General features: G+C 39.8%; 1 protein-coding gene across 1 annotated transcript in view; it reads left to right on the plus strand.

Annotated features, from left to right (window-relative positions):
- gpc3 (glypican 3) overlaps positions 1-23,131 on the plus strand; it is a 111,542-nt gene that overhangs the window by 3,600 nt on the left and 84,811 nt on the right. The window contains exon 2 of the mRNA XM_056770432.1: positions 6,197-6,358. Coding sequence (XP_056626410.1) covers positions 6,197-6,358 — 162 coding nt within the window. The remainder of the gene's footprint in view (positions 1-6,196; positions 6,359-23,131) is intronic.

Here is a 23,131-nt window from a genome sequence, read left to right on the forward strand (position 1 = left end):
CAGCAGTGTTCAGGATCAAAACAGGGTTGAGATGAGAGCGAGCCGTATTCTCTTTCGGTTGTACACATGGATGAGATCCAGCTAATGAAGTACTGCTGACCTCCCTCAAGAGCTTGTGTTATTAGCTGTAAAGAGGACTTCCTGCCTCTTGTTTTAATGGTGGAGGAGATTATGGAGACACTTGTTCACCCTGTCAAAGGCTGGATACTCTCAGTGCAGACAGCTTTATTTTAATTATCACAAGAATGTCCTCGTGGAGATGTTAAACTAGCCCATAGAGTCTGCTGCTTTAGGTTGATGATTTTAAAGGGACAGTTCACCCAAACATAAAAATGTGTTCACCATCTTATTATTCAAGCCCGTTTTTTCAGTGTAACACCAAAATATATTTTGAGAACGGTTTTGTGTCCAAGCAGTCAATTGGGGTCATTGTTGTTTGGTTACCAACGTTCTTCAAAATATCTTCTAAGTCATACAGGTTCGGAATGAAATTGGTAGGAGTACATGAGGAAAGAATCTTTATTTTTGGATAAACTGTCACTTTAATAGGGGAAAATGTTGGTAACCGAATAACAAAGGTGGCACCAATTGACTTGCATTGGTTTTGTGTCTGTGGAATGGAATTAAATGGGTACCGCTGTTCTTTAAAATATCCTTTGTGTCCTGCACATGAAAGTAAGTCATACAGGTTTGAAATGACAAGAGGGTGAGTAAACGATGACAGATTTTCATTTTCTGGTGAAGTCTCTCCTTAAGCTGTTTAAAGCCATGTTTTAAAAAAAGATGTTCATCAGTTTATAGTTTAAGGCACTGTTCAGGACGTCAGTATTCATGGATGTTTAATCATATTTTAATATTCTTTTCATGTGCACCAATGACTCGTTTATTTGGATATTGAACATGCTAAAAATGTAATTATATAGATCTAACTTCTTAGTTGTAAATGGGAAACTCTTATGAGACCTTAGTACAGTGTCAAAGGACAGCAGATAGTGCCTAAGGTAGTGAACTACCTTCATATTTTGATAAATACCCACACAGTTTCTGTAATGGTTTAGGTCAATGTCTCTAGCAGTCCATTTGAAGTTGAAGGTGAGGGATCACTTACCCACAAGCAATGAAACTTTCTGCTAATGACTGTGGTCTGACTTTCCATTAAACCATATATCTTGGATTTTCCCGTCCTCATTATAACAATGCTCGGAGGACAACTGTGCTTTTTAAAAGACTTGTGCGAGCGAAAGGCTTTTATGGTGTTATTATATAGTTTATCTATCACAAACTGAATTTTACCCTCGTGTGCTTCGTGCGTTGGAGGTTTGAGGGACTTTCTTTCAATTACTTCTAAATGGCACTGTAAGAGGACAGAATGGTTTGTTTGAGTCCATTAAACTCCCCGCCTCGCTTATACTGACGCCCAATTCATAATCATATAGTTCATATACTTTCACAAGCCCTCTGACTTTGCTCGTTTTAATTGCATACACATCAATGTAACTGACGTCAGCCTAGAAAGAATAGTCATAGCCTAATTCCTGTGCCGTTGCTCTATAATTCATGCTTCTAATAACATACTTTAAAGATTTTTTGTATCTCAACACAGCATGTTTTCCCCACAGCCCCCATTAAACTTGCATGCTGATAGCTTTATAAATGGTTCTAAAGATCGTGCTTATACATGCGTCTGGCTGTGCTCCGTGTCTTAAGGCTTGTTAGGGAGGAGCGCGGGTCTGAAATGTGTACACAGCGCTCGCCGTGTCTCCGTCAGAGCCGACTGTTTCATCTGAGCTCCGACTGAGATGCTTACACGCCTGAGGCCTTTGAGAAAGACTGCACAACAGAAATACAAGAGAGGACATAAAAATAGGCTACATGCATACAGCGGAATGGCCAGTCCTGTTTTTAAAATGTTAAATATTGTTATGTTCACAAATACAGGGGTTAGACCAAATAATATGAATATCTGTTTATTCATTAGGTCTTGGACCACCATTAACACAACTCCTAACTTTCTCTTAACAGATATATAAAAGTTTTGAATATTCTCCAGTGGGATGTTGTAACATTGTCTATCAGAAAATATTTTAGTTGCTTAAGAGAGGGTCCATCACTTGTTTCATAAATGTGAAAACGTTTGCTCTTAAAGGGGTCATTTGACACTGCTTAAACGAATATTATCATTGTTTTAGATGGAATACAATGTGTATACACGATATAAGGTTAAAAAACGCAGTATTTTCCACATACCGTGCATGGTTGTATCTTATCTTTGCCTCGCCTCTCTGAAATCCACAGTTTTTTTACAGAGCTCATCACTCTGAAAAGCAAGGAGTGCTATGATTGGCCAGTTAACCAATGCAAAGTGATTGGTCAAATAATGCAAGTGTGTGAAGGAAATGTAACGCCTCTCACCATGTTTGGAACAGCAGGTTCCAAAGCAATTGTCCTGACAGGTGCCCACCTCACTTGCGGATACATTTGGACGGTCATAGTCAAATCATACCACGAACTGACGTAGTTTTGTGGGGGTGAGCCTACACGAGGCGTTTCAGGCAGTCTGGGTGAGCGTTTATATAGAATGCATCTTTTGTTCCGTCACATTTTCTCAATTTTACGTGTCTAATACATGCCTAGGCAACTTATAACACACCAAAAACGCAGAAGAACACGCATATGACCTCTTTAAAACACCAAACAGTCTAGTAAGGTCATATTGCCACTGTTCTTCTGAAACCTCATAATTTATCTCCTGTCACGAAATGTTGAGTCTATTGATTTGGGTTCGGATATGGATATGGATTCCCTCCTTTAATCGTGTCAGTCATCACGCCTATTTCTTCGTGCCACTCAGCACGACTTTCAATAGGCATGTCGCCTATATGTTTAAAAAAACTATATCACAGGAAGTTGTACATATTTTACGAGGTGGCTATAAGCAACCTCCCAAACCCTAAAATCATATGCGCAAACGGTAATATGCTAAAGAAAATGCATTTCACGAGATGGAAAAGCAACTATAAAGACTCACCATAAATTCTAAACCTTAACCTGACGTCACAAGTCAAATCCTCGTGAAATGAAGGAATGAGATCATTCAAATTCACATGAATGAACGAACCTCGTAAAAGGGGTACAAGTTCTCAACAGATTTGACAGACGTGTTGCTTTACGTTTATTCATGCATCGTATTAAAATAAGTTTGATTGAAAGTCGTGGAAAATGACACAAAAAAAGAAGACATTCTTGTCCACACACACAAATCAATAGATTACATTTTGTGACTATGTCACAAGTTCCTGTGAGACTGTGTTGGATATTTACTTTAGTGCTTGTCTCAGTGTTTTTCTAACACATCTTGCAAAAATTAATTTGGCTTTACTTCTTTTAGCTGTGGTGCGAACAATGCAAGGTAGTAAACAAGTGTCAATCCCAAACACTGTGGGAAAGTTGCAACAGAGGCTCTAAACCCTGAAGAACAAATAATATCTGGATGTACTGTACATGAAATCCACAAGCTCAACGAACAATATTTCATCTGCAGACGGAGGCGTCTAGCTTTGTTCTTTTGTAAAGAAATATATTCTGTTCCATTTTCAGAAAACAACAAACTAATCAGCTGTATTTATGAGCAGTCTTTAGTTACAGGCTGTGATGTAATATTTGTTTATGCTTCTCAGCGGGGAGCAATATTCCTCCTGTAACGTCCTTCACGTTCCCCTGACAGCCTGGAACTTCTCTAATAAAATACATTTATCATCTGCGAACAGCAGACATGGCAATGAAATCGTCTGTTTTGATGAAGATAATTACTAAATCTGACGAGTTCTTTCAGCTTTCGTACCTGCTCGCCTCTGCCAACTCTACCCCAGCTCTCCACACGCCGGGCTATTGACAGCTTAATCATTTTGCCCTGGAATCTGAAATTAGCTCGATCTTATCTGTCGCCGGTCCTTTGCAAGTATTGATTTTGGATATTAAACCTGTCTGTGTGCAAATGAAAGGAGGTGTGTGCACGATGTGGCAGGTTTGCCTATTATTTCTCATCTCACATCCGTATTGTGATGCTGCGGATGGCTGATCAGAGAGTGCACGGTTCCTCCTGCCGTTGTTGGTTTTCGACGGCATGCGAAGTTAATGGGTTTATTTACATTCCTAACAGGCACCGTGCGATTTTTAAATCAGCTTTTTTCCTTCCCCCTAAGGCGATTTCTTTGACATTTTGTCTTCTCGTTTTCATATGAGATTTAAAATTTGGCAGCACTTAAATCTCCTGCATTTTAATCTCTGCAATGGTCTATTTGGTTATTTCAATCAACAAACTTGTAGTTTTTTTATATTCTCATCTTTGATGATGAGCTGGTAAATGGTGCCAGTTTAATGCCTTCAATAGTTTATTCTGTAATCTTTTAGTTCTATTGACTAAACCCGACTGAACCTGAACACGGCATTCGGGAACATTTCGTTCCTCCGTCATTTCCACATCCATCTGTTGCTGGTCACCAGGGAAAACGCTCTTCAGGTCTTCTCCACAAGGATCAGTGCTAAACGAAGAGTGAATATTTATCCGGTTATATTTTTATCTCTGACATTTCACAATAGTTATATGACACAATTCCAAAGTGCCCTCTTAAAGTGTGCACTGACACTTTCGTCTCTGCCCAGATTGTGTGATGCCCTCCTTTTCTTCTACCCCATCATCATCATCATCATCATCATCTTCTCTGTCTGTGTGAACTGGTGCATTGGGACTCGTGTGAAGTTTGTTTACAGCGCTATCAGTCAACCCGGTGCCACCTCCACCCCCTCAGGTAGCTGACAGACATGCACTTGATTTGGATCAGGTTTAACAGAGCTGCTCTAAGATGCGCGAGATGACAGCGGCAAAGTGACTGAAAACAAAGTTGTAAATAGGAGGCTGTTTGGAAGCGGCGACAGAAATGAAGATTTAGTTGCACTTTGAGGCCCGTAGCTTTTGAGAAATTCAACCTCACTCCTTGCATGTGTAATCACAAGATAATTGGCCACATTTCCAAACGTGGATCGGTGGCCCGGGGGATAACATATGCAATAATTATTTTCTCAACCCTTATTTTTTACTCCTGGTCCTCATGCGGATAAGACCGTGACCTCAATGTCCAAAAGCAAAGATATTCCACAGCGTATTCACGCTGAGTCTGATTTTAACCACGTCATGTGTGCCATTTGATGTTTGGAGTTTGAAAGAGAACTCGCGACTTCATTGTGTGCTGTGCTTTCTTTTTCATCGCAATCTTGCAATTCATAAATACCTGATTTTATGAGATTTGAATGCTTATTTATGAAAGGAGCTAATAAATGAATAAAAAGCTAACTTTGTGAGATTTAGGTCACGCCCAACTGACAGAATCAAATGTCTTAACACATAGGGGACTTAATCAGATGGTAGGCATCGGTCATTTTGGTTCTCTTATTCTTGATGTTTGATTCAACAGTGATAGATCAGATAGAATCGCTCACTTCCCTCCCACAGGACATGAACATTTTTCCATTAGTATTCATATGTAAGCCAGGAACGAAAGAACCTTCCTACAGAGGACGTGTTTTCCGATACGTTTCTCTTCACTTCAAAAGAACCCAGCAAAACTAATTATGCCACTTTGAGAGACAAGCTTCACAACTCAATTTCTTAATAACAACAAGTCACCTGTCACCTCTTCATCTAGCTAAACAAGACATATCTGTCAATGGATTTGTTTGCCTGCTAATATCTCCTTCATCCAACTCGCATGGGGCTTTACACAATTTTTTCCTTTAATGGACAGATTTTTGCATTGCGGCGGTCTCACGGGACCCACCTTTACAGAGATGTTTTCATACCGTTGCCTGATTATCTTGTTTTCCTCTGATGAGCGTTTGTTTTGCACTAATCAGTTTGGCATAGGCAAATAAGATGAAATGGCAAGCGCAGAAATTAAATAACACGTTTCAATTAAATTTCAGATATTTGTTTTGTTGCGTTTGATATGTGCACTGTTCTGTGTGATTTGATGCCGGGTTTGAATAGGTTATATAAACGATGTGCTCAATAAAACAAAGCATTCACGGCGGCTCTCAATAAAGCTCGACTCGCACTCGTTTAAATGGAATTTATAAAGCGCCACGCTCTGTTTGCTTTTTATTGCGATGACTGTTATTCTCATTCTCATCTATTCTACAGGCTCAGATCTGCAGGTGTGCCAGCCGAAAGGCCTGACCTGCTGTTCCCGCAAAATGGAGGAGCGCTACCTGCTTATTGCCAAACAGAATATGGAGTCCAGTCTCCAGGCTACCAGCGCTCGGCTGAAAGTTCTCATCATTCAAAATGCTGCCATTTTTCAAGGTATGTTTCTGTAACAAGGCAGTAATAATACACACTGGGCTGTGAAACATGAGCAAAACAAATTTTCGCACATTTGTTAAGAAAACCATTTGTATAAAAAATGATGAAAGTTGTTAATGAAGGGCTTGGGAATGCGAATGCGTGGTGCCATTAGCTGTTCAGCATAATCTTATCATGATTATGGTTTTCGGGTTCCAGATGAGTCACATGCCGTCTATGGCTCAGGTGACTGGCGCAGCAAACTGGATGAGAACTGAGTGAGCAGAGATGGCAGATTTTCAAATAAGTTAAGCAATTGTTATTGAGATGAATAGAAGCGCTGGAAAAAACCTTTCTTCACATATAATAAACTCCCCCTGACTAAACTTGACATTTATGTGGTTTTTCAAATTACTTTGATTTTTTTCTTCTCAGGTTTCATAATTGAGACCAAGTGTTATTTGTTCAACATGGTTTAAAGCCTGTTTTAAAAAATCCAGTCCATTCACAGTGTATGGCCAAAAGGATTGGGACACCCTCTTTCTAATAAACATGTTTACCTATTACACTAATTCCAGTAAAATAAATATATTAATGCTACAATACCATATACAAAACCAAATCTTTTTTTTCAATATTTCCTGCGACAGTTTTGTATCTGTTCTGAAGTGACTGTGTACAAGTTTGTAATGGGTTTGGGTTTATGAGTGTTTGGTTCAAAGTTGTTCTGCTGGGTTCAGGTCAAGGCTTTACGCAGAGACCACTCAAGTTTTTCCTCACTAGACTGAAATCAAGGTTGGTGCATGATTATATCTATGGATTTGTTTCTATTGATTGTTATAAGAAGTACATCGTTGTAATAGTCAAGGCACTCCGAACAAATTAAACTCGCAAAAATCTGACACTTCCAGAGCGAAGGAATTTATTGTCAGTTAACATGTTGCTCTAATTGGCTTAATACAAAATAAATCTTTCAGATGTGCGAATTTCGACTCAAGATGCCAAAAAAAGAGTGCAGCTGCCTTTTAGAATTACAAATCACTTGGAAAGAACAACAAGAGTCGAAAAAAAATGATTCTGTTTGCAGCCGCAGATAAAAGCCGAAACTGCCAATTACAAATGACTCGCGGCAGACACCTTGATTGATAAATGGATCTTCCTGGATTGTCAATTAAATGAATCGTGTAATTTGGTGTGAGTGGGTTGCCCCTACTAATTTCGTTACGCAAACCATGTTAGAGTGCTGGATTTGGCTGGGTCCTGTCTGTTCGGGTGGTGGTTCAATGCTAATTGTTTCAGCGTCGGGCCTGAGAGAAAACCCACAGAATTTCTAAAATGTGCTCGTGTCTTGTCTAGTCTTGTTTTTCCCCACGTCCTCCCACAGGGAATAGGCAGCGGGCCTTGTTTGCAATCTTCCGTGCTCCTCTTCTCATTGCTTTTGATTCTTTTGTACTTTTCGCGGCTGACACAGATCAAAGGGCTTTGCTCTCCACTCCAGCATCTTCCATCCCGTTCGCTCTCTCTACTCCCATCACAGCCCGTCCTGCCACTCCCCTCGCTAGCATGCCTTTCTCGCCCCACGTTAACGCCGCCAAAGATTTGGCTCTTTGAAGTCAACTTTGCCAAACAATCATAAAAGTTACATGAAATATCTGTCACGGGAGCCTTTCCGGGCCATTCAGTGACGAGCGGCGTGCTGCAGTTTCGGGTCCCTTCATCGGCCTTGGATCGCATTTAGTCATGCCGTGTCTCTTTTGATTCATGTCAGTTGCTCTGTTAAAAGCCTGGGAAATCTTAAACCAAATCAGCTTAAGTGTTATAAAGGAGAGACGTGTGGCATATGAGGATGATTCTTTTTACTTGTTGCGGGATGCGTTCTGGCAAACTTTACCGTAACTGCATTTTTGATTTTACTATAATGCAAAATCAGGCAGTGATAATATTCTCTATGTTGCTATCATTTCATCTTCTTTTGATAAACCCTAATCTATATAAATATTGTGTTTTTAAATGACATGTACTGACTACTTTTCCAGTTCAGTAACTGTGCAATGTTTACTGCATCAAACAAATAACATTGAGTTTTGCCCAAAAGCATCTATAATAGCCTACTTTACATAAAAATGAAACTTGTTTGTCATGAAAAGAATGACGGTGACTTAATTTAAATACTTGCGGCGTCCAGCATTTTCTTTGCATAACATCTGGTGAAACTGGATTGTAGGTGGTTTGGAAATAAAATGCACTGTTTTGTGCGGACGTTTGCCAATGCACCCATGATGAAATGAACCGTATTATAAGTGATATCGAATGACTACGTTTCTCAGCGATTGTTCCCTATGTGATGTTAATGTTATAGTTAATGTAAGATTGTATCATGTTTGTTGGATCTCAAAACACAATGTTTGTGCCAGCTGTTTAACTGAGCCAGTGATTAATGAAACACTGGAGGGAACTGCAAAACACAGTGAGATGCTTGGTCTCAGATGTCATTCAGATTGACAGACAGCTCTAAATCCTGTTAGTGGAGCGCCGGTCTGAGCTGCATAGTGAAAGTACAGTACACAGCATGTATATGACACCGCTCTTTTTTTATTCAGCTGAAATTAACAGGTAATCCTGTTTCTAAAGACAGAATTAAAAATTATTAATTTTCCCGTCCCGAGATCCACCCATGAAAGACTTGGTTTAGGCATTGAAAGGCATAGACAACCCCTGTAAAAAAAACAGGAATTTTATCAAATTCAATTTTTTACGAGTTTTATTTAACAGTTTTGTCATGTATTTTTTTAAAATACATTAAACAAATTCAAGTGACAGAAATAGACTTCTAGGCAGGTGTAAAATAACATGAAAATACAACAAAATCTCATGGCAAAAACGTATCTATTTTACGAAGTGAATGATTTTGTCAAATTCGTATGAATTCGTACGTCCTCATTTATTTGTTAGGTTTAGGGGCGGGGTAAGGGGTGGGGCTTCAGTATTGCTGTTTTTCTGGTAATCGTGCGTTTGTGTACGACGTATGAATTCATACAAATTAGTCACCTAGAAAAATAACGACCAATTTCCACAAGATCAGCTTGAAAAAATATACAGAACATATTGTTTTACAATTCGTCACCTTGGAATGATAAGGTTCTATCTGCATTCTGAGCAGTTTTAAGACACTGTTTTGCCTTCCATTTGACTTTGTAAATAAAATCTTTTTGTTTTCTTAAAGAGTCACAAAATCTACAAGAACGTAAAGGACCAAACATCACATAATGTAAACAAATTAAGTGTATGGGAAAAACAAATGCAATCTTCACTGTGACAGCAAGTAATGAATGTTTATTTTAGTCGACACTGCATGTCCAATTCTAGTCCCAACCTTGTTAGCGCCTCACTCGATCTTAATGCTCTAGGCGTCTAGCCTTAGTTTTATTCTCCCCCCCCCTACCGCTTTTTCCCAGCATACTCCTCTTTAATACCACCCGCCTCTCTCTCTGTCTCCGGAGTCATTTAGCTCTTTGTCTAAGTTTCACCATAACCCAATAACTGGACCGGGCATGAAAGCCATCTGAAGTTGTTTACTCACATCCTGGGGCGAATTTAATAACTTAATGATGGTTAGAAACGGCCGAGCCATCTCGCAAACAAGCCCTTTGTGTCTCGTTTGCCTGATGAGTGAAAATATACTTGCCATCACTGCATGTTTCTCGCACAATTATAATTAGTTTTCTATCTCAAAGGCTCTGTTGATATTTATGAGCTGGTGGATTGCCTCTTCGGGGTCTTCGTTGCTTGATTGAATATGCAGACTCTGGTGGGGACTCATCCAGCGTGGTGTAATCCTCAAAAGTGATCTCTTTTACCCAGACTCTGCTGTGGTAAAAGACCAAAAGGTTGGAGAGTAAAGGAAAGCTTAGAGAGTGACTTTGTCTCTGTGGAAAGACTTTGTGTTCAGTAGAGGATCAGACTGCAGTCCCAGCGGGCACACATCAACACACACACTTCAACAGAATGTACTTAGGATGAGTGTTAACTACAGCGCAGTTAGAGAAGCACTTAGGTGCCTTATGTGATTGCTAATATATTGCTTCCTAAGTTCAGCAGCACCACTCCTGTAGTTTTGCTGCCCGACAGACCTGAGGTGATACTGGAAAGAGTTTCCCTTGATGCAGGAGCGGCATTATAAAATAAAAGGAATTCGATTCTAGGGTTGAGCTGCGCGGATTAAGTCTAGTTTACAGCGGCCCAACAAATACCAACAAACAGCAACCTTGTAGACTTTGTAAAAGTTGGCTGTTTCTATTAGAACGTGGAGAACCATAGATGTTTTTCACAACACAACAAACACCAGCAGTAGGTGCACCACGGCTTCCAAACTTGAAGTTTAGTTCGGAACGGGGCACATTTTTCGCTAAGGTGAAAGCTGTCAAGCGAACCCATGTGCGCACCTGGCTACCGGACCCGAGACTACCTGAAGGAGGTGGTCTGAGTTTGGTCGTTTGAGCTGCGGTACGGTTCGCATGAATATGAAAGAAACATAGACCCGGGTGCGCACTTGATGAGGAAGTAAAGTGACCTGCACATGCGTTTAAGCTTATTACGATGTATTTCCTTCAATAAAACATATTTAAGAGATGATAGTATTGGTGATTTACCTTGGAATCATGCAAGAGTGAGCCTGCATCGTATTTATGGGTTGCGAGTGGAATAAGAGTCAATTCTAATCCACTGTTTCCTCAAAATAGTGTGTTTTGCAAGCAGCAGAAAGCCGTCTGGATGCAACGCACATACAGTAAACCCAAATGTCATTTTCTCTGCTGCGCATAATAGCAGCAAATTAAAAGGGTGATATGACAAATATTATTGTTTGTTTTAGATGTAATGTAATGTGTATACACGATTTAATATCCAAAAACGCTGTATTTTCCACACCGTGCATGTTTGTATCTCCTCTTTGCACGGCCTCTCTGAAATGCACCGAATTTTTACAAAGCTCATCGCTCTGAAAGCGAGGTGTGCTCTGATTGGCCAGTTAACCAGTGCGTTGGTCGAATACTGCGAGCGTGTGACAGAAATGCAACACCGCTTACCATATTTGGATCATCAGGTTCCAAAGCAATTGTACTGACAGGTGCAACCCCCTTACTTGCGTATACATTTGGGCGGTCATGGTCAAATCATACCACGAACTGACGTAGATTTGTGGGGGTGAGCTTACACAAGATGTTTCAGGCAGGTCTGAGCAAGGATTCGTTTTTTGATATATCGTATCTTTAGTTCGAACTCTTAAATTTTAGCAAATTGACATTTCTCATACAAGCATGGGCAACTTATGACACACCACAGACACAGAAAAACACGTATTTGCGCCATATGCCCCCTTTAATAAAAACACAATATATTGATTTTCTGTGATGCGCCGTGCACATTTTTGATGATGGGAGAATCGCCCAAAAGGGACAAAGAAACATTTTTACATCACAGAATTTCATGTCTGAAAAAACTTGCCGAGCACAGAAATTCTGCGTCATACGTGCAACTCGTTTTTTAAAAAGTTGACCATGTTAGGAGGAGAAGCCAGCAAGTTTAACACATTGTACAGAAGTCAGAATGCATGAGACACTTTTTCAACCCCCCATTTAAGGTACGACAACATACTTAAAAAAACAAGCATAGTATATTTTCAAACAACATGTTATTAAAATGCATTTTAAAAAGAAGATAGCACTTTGTTTTTAGTGAGAAATTACTCTCTCTGCGCCTTTGGACTTTAAAGCGCAATGAATGAATAAATAAATGTACAAGCACAGCTTTTGACAATTCCCCAGGACAAACCTCCTGATATCATGAGTCACTGTGCAAAAATGTGCATCAAAACATTAACCTCCATGACCCCAGCAGTGAGGGCTAATAGCATACATTAGCATGCATCTACATGCGTAAAAGCGTGAGGTAGAGCAGCGCTCTCTTGATTATGATACTGTAATTATATTGCGAGGTGGCAGACTGCTTGCCTGTTGTTTGTGAATGAGAGTGGTGCATTGGAGCAGGTGATTAGAATCTGGCCCTGAATAAGCAGATGGTGAGGAGGAGAGAGACCTCCTGAGTGTCCATAGTAGCTCCGCATAGACACCGAGCCGAGAACAAAATGAGCACGGAGGAAGAAGACCATCACAAGTCATCATTTATTTCTTCATGCAGATTGTTTCTAATACCCACCCACACAAACACGTCTGGCCCAGAAACCACAACATCACAACCCCGAAACCCAGTTCCTTTGTGCCCTAATTCTGTCACAAAAGCATGTAGCAAATGTACTGTTACAAATCCTCCTGCAACGTATTAAAGCCCCCATTTACACCTTCAACTCCTCCCTGCCCAGCTTACTCCTGTCTGTCAACCTCTCGGGTGGCTGAAAATTACGGTCGCGTCCCCTGAGGTACATAAGGAGTATTTTCCTCTCATTTGGTTTCAAACGCAAGCTTTGCCCTGACAGACTCGGGTTTGTGTGTTTCTAATCACCCTCCTGATGTTTGTTTTTGACCGCGTTTTCGCTCAATCTCGGCGGCTGTCTCTTTGTTGATAGTGTGGCATCCAGTCTGCTCTGCATGGGGTGTATTTGCATTTCCATTGTAAATGCGGCTCTGGAAATCTTCAAAAGCGGGTCGCATTATCATCATGGAAAGAAAAGAGAATTCTTTTTCAAGAGTTCAATTATAGTGAAAGTACAGTTTTTGTCTTCTGCTGTCTAGCTGTGTTGTCATTTCTTCTATGAAGAGGTGTTTTGTTATAGATAGAAAACAAAATCTGAAGCGTTATTTCTCGGTAAGTGAGACAAAAACTTGCTTGATTTAACCTGCTTAAAGGGGATTTACATTAGTTTGTTATTATTTAGCAGTACCAGCAGTTATTACAACCCCCTGACAGAACATTGAGAAACTGATGGAGGGACAGAATAACATCAAATACGCATATTTTTTAGGTATAACAAGTAATGATGATGAATAGTAATGTCAAGTGGTCAAATAACCTCACAGTTTACACATCACATAATCATAAAAAAATGATTTTGTCATTGTAGTGGAACAAAAATATGCAGTTTCTATAATAAAAGTAATAATATTGAAAAATAAATACCTGTCTTTGGAAGTTTTCTAATTTCAAATGAACTTTAACTTGCTCAAGTTTTAAAACAGTTAATCCAATACAAATGTGAAAAAATGATAAAAATTTGATCTTGATGAAATCTGAATGATCATACCTGGAGCGTCGATCCGGTGCAGTTTTAGACAAGGTGCTGAAAAAAACTAAGGAACCCTGCCCAAAACACACTAGATTTTTTATTTTATGGATTTTATGATTATAGCGATTTAAATGGAAGCTATAATAATGTCTACTGGTATGCGATGGATCCTCCTGAAATAAAGCCCAAATGTTATGGTTTTAATGGAAAAATTAATGGTTCATAATGGCAATTGAAATGTAAATCATTAGAATTTCTGTAATGTTTTCAGTTTTTTTTTCAGCAGGGATGTCACTTCTAGTCAAGAGATTTTATAAATAAGCTTTTAAGAAGAGTTTAAGAAGAGTTTTAAAGCTCTCAAAATGAAAGGAATAGGATCATTGTCTTTAACTCAAATACTTGACGGCTTGAATATGCGTCTACCGGTGCAAAGGTCGGATTAACGCACAAGCCTACTGGGCACGTGTCCAGGGCACTAGACTCAGGGGGCCCTGGCAAATTAAATGTGTACAATTTTTTTTTTTCATGAAATAGCTACTGTTGAATAAATGTATTCTTTTTGAAGAAGTATTCATTTTAGGGGCAGTCGTGGCCTAATGGTTAGAGAGTCGGACTCGTGACCAGAAGGTTGGCGGCTCGATTCTCAGGCCCGCGGGTAACGACTGAGTTTACCCACTTGCTCTGCTGCCACTGCTCCGGGCAATGATGTCCAGCTGTGGAACTGCAGCAACAGATTCTGAACAGCAGCCACAGACAGGAGGTCCGCCACCTAGAGTCTTGGAGTGTGATTTGCTATTTTTACACGCGAAAACGTAACATTCTTAAATAAGGCTACTTTTCAGGTCTAACATGTGTCATAAACATCAATCTTGTGTAGAATTATTGTATGATGAATGTGTTTCATTGTATTACCTTATGTGTTCTTCTTGATGGTTTTAGTGTCATGGTTCTGCCTCATTTTGTCATATATTTCTTGGTCTCGGGGCAGAACCAGGAGGTGATCCCTTGTTTCCTGTAGAGAAAGAGGTTTTTTGGCCTCTTTGGTCACCATACTCTCTCTCTCTGAGTCTCGTCTGTGTTTCACGCCCTTTCGTCTCGTTACTGATTGTTTATTAGTTCATACCCTGCACCTGTCCCCGTTGATTTTGACCCCTTCAAGAGTCCTCATGTTTCTTTGTCGTGTGTTCGGTCATTGTACATGTTTCCAGTTTATGTGTATGCGTACCTTTTATATTCTCGTGCATTGGTCTTTCTGTGCATTGTATTTACATGTACCTTTGTGCTTGTTAGCCTTGTCAGGCTCTTATGCCAGTTGGCGTATTAGCTACCTTGTTGTGTTACCTGCTCGTGTTCCTGTTACCCTCCTCTTTGGATTAGCTTTCCCTGTCTGGATTATTTGTTTTCCTGTTCCTGTCGTCCATGATGTTGTCCAGTGTAGTGTTCAGTTTAGTTTATTTTAAGTGTTGTTTATGTCAGTCCATTGCTTGTCAGTCTAGTCTCGTTTTATCCTGTTCTTATTAGGCCTATTTCTATCGTGTCTTATTTTACCCCCTCGTGTGTTTTTGTTTGGTCTTTTTCGTACCTAATAAAAGTATTTGTTATCCCCTTCACCACTGCTGCCTGCGCCTGGGTTCTACTTCCACTCATACTGTGACAGTTAGAAATAATGATTCAAACTTGTGGGCATTTTGTATGAATGTATTAGTTTTATGGCTTTCTGCTTTATTCTACATGAAAACAGACATATTAAAAATATATAAAAAAGTAGCCGCATTATTTTAAACGAAACAATCAAACAAAGTGTAAAACAAATTATTAAACAAATTAACTATTACTCTTAGGCCCATTTTGTCACGTCATTCCTGCAAAAACGACACCATGTCGTGCCCGAACGTAAAATTAATTGTAAAGGGCTCTCTGGAAGCTTCTATTCCTTACATCAGATTGTGGAGGGCATCTTTCCTGTCCTCCTCATTCATCCAGAACAATTGTTGCATTTCTGCAACTCGGGTAAAGATTCATCTTGTTGAATCGTTATATGTCTCTACAAGAGATGAATGTGAAACACAATTATATTAGCCGTGACAAATGCCATTCAAAACTTGACCAGAAGAAGTGGAATAAACTATTTATGGGTAATTGATAAACTAACATGCAAATTTGTAAAATAACTATGATGATAAATCCCCCTTATGCTACTTTATACAATAAATAATGCCATAATTAATGCATATTTAAATAAACTCTGGAATGTTAACATCTTGTTGTAACAGCTGGATTCGGACTACACTGTGGAAGGAAAAAGGAAATAACGAAGGAGTAAGGAAATAACGAAAGATACCTCTTAGCTAAGTTAAAACCATCATTTTTATTAAGATAATGAATACTTTTATGATTGATATTGCTTATTGCTTGGTAATGCGTGGACTGTTAAATCCCCGTCTTCTTAATGCAGAAATGTAAATTATGCAAGGAATAAACCTTTTCCCATGTAATATGAGTCAAAAAGGTCAAAAGCTTTCTTAGGTGTCGAGTACTGGGAAATATAAATAAACCCATTTCGGTTGTCTTTTGTGCATTTTGAGCAATTTACACAGAAGATGTTTTTCTACTCTGCTGAACTGTTGTTTTTCTATGTAAACACGCTCAAGATGGACGTGTTTTACTGTTATGGCTCCATCTTGCAACGTTTGCAGCGTCTCTGGTTTTAATACGCCGGGTCAAGTTGAAATAATTTCAGCTCATCAATGTCAGCTCCACAGCAGTGGACCAATCAGAAGACCCCGAAGGCCGGGAAAGTGTTGTAAGATTTTGTTTATAATAGCTAGTTGGCATATGGCAATTTCTGTTATCAAAAGAGTGCCATGAGACCGTCGCGGTTTGTGCTGTTCTTTTTTAAAACATTCGTGACTGCTGTGTCATGAGCTTTTAGACGCAAAGATGCGTTCTATGTCAACCGCTCTGTATTTGGACATAGGTGCAACACTGCTCCGGTAAAATATGTGATGACAGGGGGCTTAGGGCACATCAAAGTCATAATCCGTCCCTGACTGGTGCAGTTGCCGGAAATGTTCCTCTTGTAATTCAACACAAAGTTCTAAACAGTTCGATAATGGAGCTTCTATTAGGACATCATTCGCCATCAAATCTAATGGCACATTGCAGCAGTTATTTTATATAAAAATAAATAAATGTATTATTAATCAATTCTTGTTAATAATTGAAAAAGTAATGACTTTTTTTCCACATGTCTCAACCAAATAACTAAAAGAACTGTTGAGGACCTTGGAACTAGAGAAACTAAATGAAACAAGTAACAAATACCAAACAATGGTCTGCACGGGCTTGACTTATACATGTTGTGATTCACTTGTCCTTATCTCTCATCCCATTTGCTTTCTCTTCTAAACTCAAAAACCTGCTCAAAAATATGTCTGAGCGAGGGCATCAATGCTCGCTTCTTCCTCTGGCCTCTTGAGACTACAACAATGTGGCAGGAAGCTGTACAGGATTTGTTTTCTTCACCTTTGATTCTCTCCGAGCCTTTGTTAAATGCTGAATCTCACAGGCAGAATTTGTGTTCTTCCTCACAGCGGTCTAATTCATTTTCTCTGTATACCTCACCATAAGATGTATGCGCGAGGCATTTAAATTGTAACTCGGCTCTATTCTTCCCTAATCATGCAAAACCACAAAGTCATTTTCAGCGCCGTAAGGTGTAAGATTGTGCTCTGTTTGTCTCTGTGATATTGAGGGCGAGAAACATTTAGTAATTATGCCTAATGATCTTTCACAAATGTACAATCTGCCGCTATAAATGTCACATTTCAGTAGACTTCATGACGGGCGGGTAGGGGAGAGGCTTTGAGACACTGGTTCAGCAGATGTGAAGAATCAGAGGATTATATTAAGGAATAATCCAGCACTATTTTTGTGTCCTGTGCAGTAGCGGTCTACGGTATGCTAATGATGCGGATTCTTGCGTGACTCTCGTGCCGAGATGCATCATGGCGGAAAACAAACAAACAGAGCTGCGTGTTTGGATCAAAGAGTTTTCTGAAATTGTGTCATCAAAACCCAGCAAGATGAGAATCATATTTAGCTCCCCGCCATCTTCCTCAATAACGCACCAGTCTGTGTTTCACCACAGGAGAGGATTGAGACACATTAAAGCCACTTGGGTGTAGTGTTTATAACACACCCAAGGTATTGAACAAAATGAAGGTCTCAGAGAAGCTAATAGAGGTTTAAATTAGCTATTTTTGTGATATTCTTTGGAGAGTTTTGAAGGGTGGGTGTGACATTGCTATATATATAGATTTGAATGTTAATGACTCTTCACGTTCCTTATTTTTAAGTTGGATCACTCTCAAACTTTCAAAGAATCTCTGGTGTGTAAAAGCACTTATGAAAAAATGACGCACACAAAGCCAGCTAGCGTTTTTCTCCAGCTGCTTTGGACTACATTTCGGTGATTTCGATCTTCAACCTCTTGTTCTTTTGCATGTAGGAGGTTGCGTTTGTCATCTTAAATCCACCCCCTTGTGGCCCCGTTTGCAAGACTGTGCATTCAAAGTCAAGGATGATGTATTTTTTATTCAGTGCCCTGCATTATTGAGCAGCTTATGCAATACATTATGTGTGCAACTCCACAATGGCCATGTCAAAGACCTGTGAGCCGAGTAGGAGAGCGAGAATCGTCTAATGTGCTACTACTGTTTTTTTGGTATCTTTTGCTGTGCTTGTGTGGGAGTGAAAGTTTGACGGGTCAGTTTTACCAAATATCACCTGCAGTTAAAGGTAACACTTCTAGACACATTATGTCTTTATGCACCATTGGATTTTTGACCTTGACGTTTGCAGCAAAGAAAAGCAAGAGTGAAAACCTTGGCAGATTCCCTCAGCCATTTAAATCTGAAGTCATTTTTTCTTAGAGAAAACAAGATTTTTTTTGTTTACTATAACTACTAAAAGATTTCTGTTAATTGACATCAAATAAAATATTGGACTTAATAATATTTAATATAATAACAATTAAACTAAACTAAACTAAAACAATAAATAAAATTAGTTTTAAATGAACATAAAAAAAATTACTTCTCACATTATAATGCACACATAATGCGAGATAAAAACATACTCCCCAAATATTTGATGTCTAAAGCTCAATTGAATGTATTCAACATCATTAGCTGTTACTTTAAGCAGTTTTCGTAGGTGGTTTACAGAAACACAGCTGGTAAAGTCATTGACTGACTGACTCTGGTTTCGTACAAAGCCATTATTTTTGCAATCCCCTTCGGTGACACCAGCAGTGTGGAAATACCACCTTTAAAACAATGGTTGTTCTCGTTTTTACGTGGCAGGGTGTGTGAACTCTAGCCTTGTATGTGAATAATTCAAGGAGGGAATGTGTGGTGAGCATGCGGCAGCCCAGCAGGAGCGCGTGAAGTCGGTACGGGAGACCCTGGAGACGGGAGCAGCGGGAACGGGAGGGCAAGTGAGGGTCTCTCTGCTCGGATGGACTGATGTGAGGAGAAATGTTTGGGTGGGAAAAAAGAGCAGACGGAGTTGGATAGACTTCCCTCATCTCCCCGTCTCTCCAGTGTTAAGCCCTGGGCGGAAATGTGGGGCTAAGTGGCATGATGAAGGAGGTTCTGCCACGCTCAATCACTCTCTCCTCCACCCCTCCGTCCGACTGACAGCGCCGGCCACCCGTGCTGAAAGATGGATCGGCGAAGGAGCGGAGCAGGAGGCATTTAATGCTCTCTCTCCATTCATTCATGAGCGTGAATGTTATTGCAGAGAAAGGCCCTATCGGTTGAAAAGCAATCCTCATTAACTGCTGAAAGTGCTCTGCTATTGCTCGGCCCGCTGATAGTTTGTATGCAAAGAGGTTCCTGCAGAATGAATCTGTGTGTCGGACGGGATGGCAGACGGGGGAAAGTACCGTGCCAGCACAGTTAAAATGGACCTTGTTAGTATTGATTTTCCCCAGATCGAGCACCCATTCATTTATAATTCATTCTCAAAACAATCAGATGGGGAGGGTTACGAGGAACAGGAAAGAGTGGGACAGGGCATTAAAAAAGGAGAATTTAAAAAGAAAGGTATTAGGAAATACATGCAGTGGGATCCAAAATCTGTGATTTTAAATTGAACTGTTTGAGATTCAAATAAATTAACCACTAAACATTATGAGGCTACAAGAATAATGCTTATATAATTTGAAATTCACGGGCGGTGAATCGTTATTATTATATCAATAAATACATGTAAATGTACAGTAGTGCCCAAAAGGATGTATTGGGGGATATTTGTCCAATATTTGCTTTTAATGCAAATTGATTCAACCATCAAATTATGAGGTTTATGGTACAAAATGAACAAAAAACTAAATTGTAAAGGTATGTTGGAAAAGAAATATTTGGCAAAAAGCGAACCACAGCATATCACGGAATATAGGTTGTATTTGAACGTGTTCCTAAGTATACGATAAAGCTCAGTGTCAGGTTTGAGGTGACACATGGACAGAGGACCCAGGCGCAGACAGCGGGTATGGGGTTAATGAGATATTTATTAAACAAAGACAAAACTAAAACCCACTAAGGGGGTAAATACAAACGACAAGGTAAATCATGGCGGAGTGACAGGAACACACTGGACAAAACTAAAGATAAACATTGACATTAGGTACAAATAACTGGACTAAACTACACTGAACTCAAACAGGAACAGAAAACACAGGGCCATTAAATAAGGGATCAAAATAAGAGGAAACAAGGGGGCGTAGACAAAGACGAGACCGTAGAGGATGGAAGGCCATAAGGGCCAAAATTGCCTCTCTCCACATAAAACATGATGATCTGCCATGGTTCTGCCTCTTCATGTCATGTCTTTCTTGGTCTAGTGGCAGAACCATGACACTCAGAGGATATGGAGCAAACTTAGACCACAATCTTATCCTTTACTAAAATTTCTCGGTCCTCTGGTGTAGATGCTTTCCTGTAGCTCAGTGGTAAGAGCATTGCGTAACAACGCAAGTTTGTGGGTTCGATCCCAGGGGAATGCAAAGACCAAAGTATAAATGTATAGTCGCTTTGGATAAAAGCGCCTGCCAAATGCATAAATATAAATGTAAATGTAGTAACATTTTGTAGCCCTCCTCGTATCTATGTCTTATAAACTTTGCACAAATGTTTTGTGTTAACTATTTCTTGACAAGCCTCCTTAAATTCTTTTCAAACATGAGCATCAGTTGATATCCCAAGAACAACTATGCATCAATAACACAGCGTTTTTAATACATCATCTTTAATATTTTATTTTTAATATACAGTGAAGAGTTGTCCAAAGTTGTTCCCCGAATGTATGTAATATTGGAATCCCACTGTATGTAGCACAAAGTACCCTAGAGTATGCACTGTGATCCATTGGTCTTTCGATGACATGTGGTTAAGAGAGGAAAAACTCCAATTTGGAAACAGATCCACAGATAAGTGTGACAGAATTCTCCTTTAAGTCGTTCGATGCGGTGTGTCACAGATAATCTTGTTGACGGGTATTAATGAGGAACTGGGAGTCTAAACTTTGTAAGCATATTGCAAGGTTTTCAGTCCACGAAGTACACACAGCATTTTAAGAGGCGTGGAGAATGCAACGCAAGGACTCCTTGTTAATCTGGAGGATTCTGCTGCATGGGCAGATGTTAGTAAGGGGTGGATGCTGTCAGGGTCGGAGGTCTGAGGAGTTATGTGTTGGATTCTCTGCTCTGGTCAAAATGGTCCTGTATTAATAATTGAACACCTCCTGTCACTTTAGCTGTGTACTCAAGCTGAACACGCTGCTGGACGTCCCTGAAGAGCAGACCACACAGGGCCTGTCAGCATCACACTGGCACTCATGTCGTTCCAACCTGTATTACTTTATAAAATTCATTGAAGGACTACGGTGACCTGTGGCTGTCAGCTTCAAAAACACTAAAAAGTATTTTACATAAGAAAGTTTTATGCGAGGAACAGACTGAAATTGATGCTATTTTCTCTGAATTTCATTTCTACAGTTGTAGCTTTCAAACGTTATGCACACTTGTGCATATTCAAATGAAGTTGTACATTTTCTGTGGTTTTTCGAAGCTTGACAGCCTTTCACATAAAAGAAAAACATTCTTCAGGTTTGAGAATGACCTGAGGGTCATCCTTTAACAGCTCCGACTGTGTTTGAATTTGTCAGTGTAGTTCCCAGCGCGCCTCAGGTCTCTGTGTACAGGCTTACATCCATGTACCGCTCCATTGTGAGAAGTCAACGCGAGGTCAGGAGTTCATGCAGTTTTAATTCTTGAACATGTTTTGTAGTGATTCTCTCCTCCTCCTGTTCTCTCTCTTACAGTCCTATTTTTTTTACCTTTCGTTTTTGCGGTTTCTGTTTCTCTCTTTGTGGTCTACTGCTTTGCGGTTCAATGTGGATGTAAAGATGAATGTAATGATGGAGCACAAGGCCACAACTAATGGACTTTGTTCTTCTAACCTGCAGGGTGAATTATTCAGAGCCCTTGAGCATTGAACACTGCCATGACCTAGTCCTCTTTCTCATTTACTCCTCTCTCTCTCTCTCGCTCGCTCGCCCTCTTTCTTTTAGTCTCGGTTTTCATTCTGTCCTTGTTTTTCATTACTACTTTCCACTCTCCACATCTAATTCTCACTCTCTCTACCTCACGTTGAGAGAGGATCTGTTATGAGGCTGTTGCCATGTAGTCCCTAATTTTCTTCCACCCCGGCTCCTCTCACTCCCCCCTCTCATCTGCTCTCTGATTCGCTGAGAGCACGTTTGTCTCCTGTAGGTGTGAGGAAAGGCTCTGTGCCCTACGGTGTCTCTGCAGCTTGAATTAGCCGGACCGCTCAGGCCTCCGGGGTCAGCCTGTTTTCATGGTCTGTCCCCTCCAACCCTTTCTCCATCTGTCACTACACACCTTTCACACCTCACACACACACATACACCTGTGACCTCAGAGGGCGGGATTGGGTGTGAGTGTGTGTGTATGTGTGTCAGTCTTTCTGTTTCAAACTGAGTTGGTGTTAACAACATTTTTGCACCTAAATGTCTAGAATCTAAATCATTTACTTGAAGTTACACCCGACGTGTTGGTAATGCTTTTAAAAAATGATTTAAGGAATCACTAAACTCATTACTATGATGACTTGTTTTTGGATTGAGTAATTAATTGATTATATTTTGATTGATGTTTAAATTGTTTTTCGGTAACACACATTTTTTATTTAAGCGTGCTTCATTCCCAAGCCTCCTGCTTGAATTGTAATTCCTTGTTGGAGTGTTATCAAGTAGACGTACATTTTTATACAGAAGATTAAATGTTATAATGTGATTAATGTACCGGTTTTATTCAGAAAAGGACATTTTTAATTCATCTGCTATTTTTCAGTCTCACAAACCTTAATCCAAATAAATCTCTGTTGATAGATCACCAAACTTCTTGTGGCAAAGAACTGTTCATTTAGACAGGAAGAGGTCATTTGCTCGATATGTAAATCATTTTTGCA

Source organism: Triplophysa dalaica, chromosome 16 (genome assembly GCF_015846415.1).
Source record: "Triplophysa dalaica isolate WHDGS20190420 chromosome 16, ASM1584641v1, whole genome shotgun sequence".
NCBI lineage: Eukaryota > Metazoa > Chordata > Actinopteri > Cypriniformes > Nemacheilidae > Triplophysa > Triplophysa dalaica.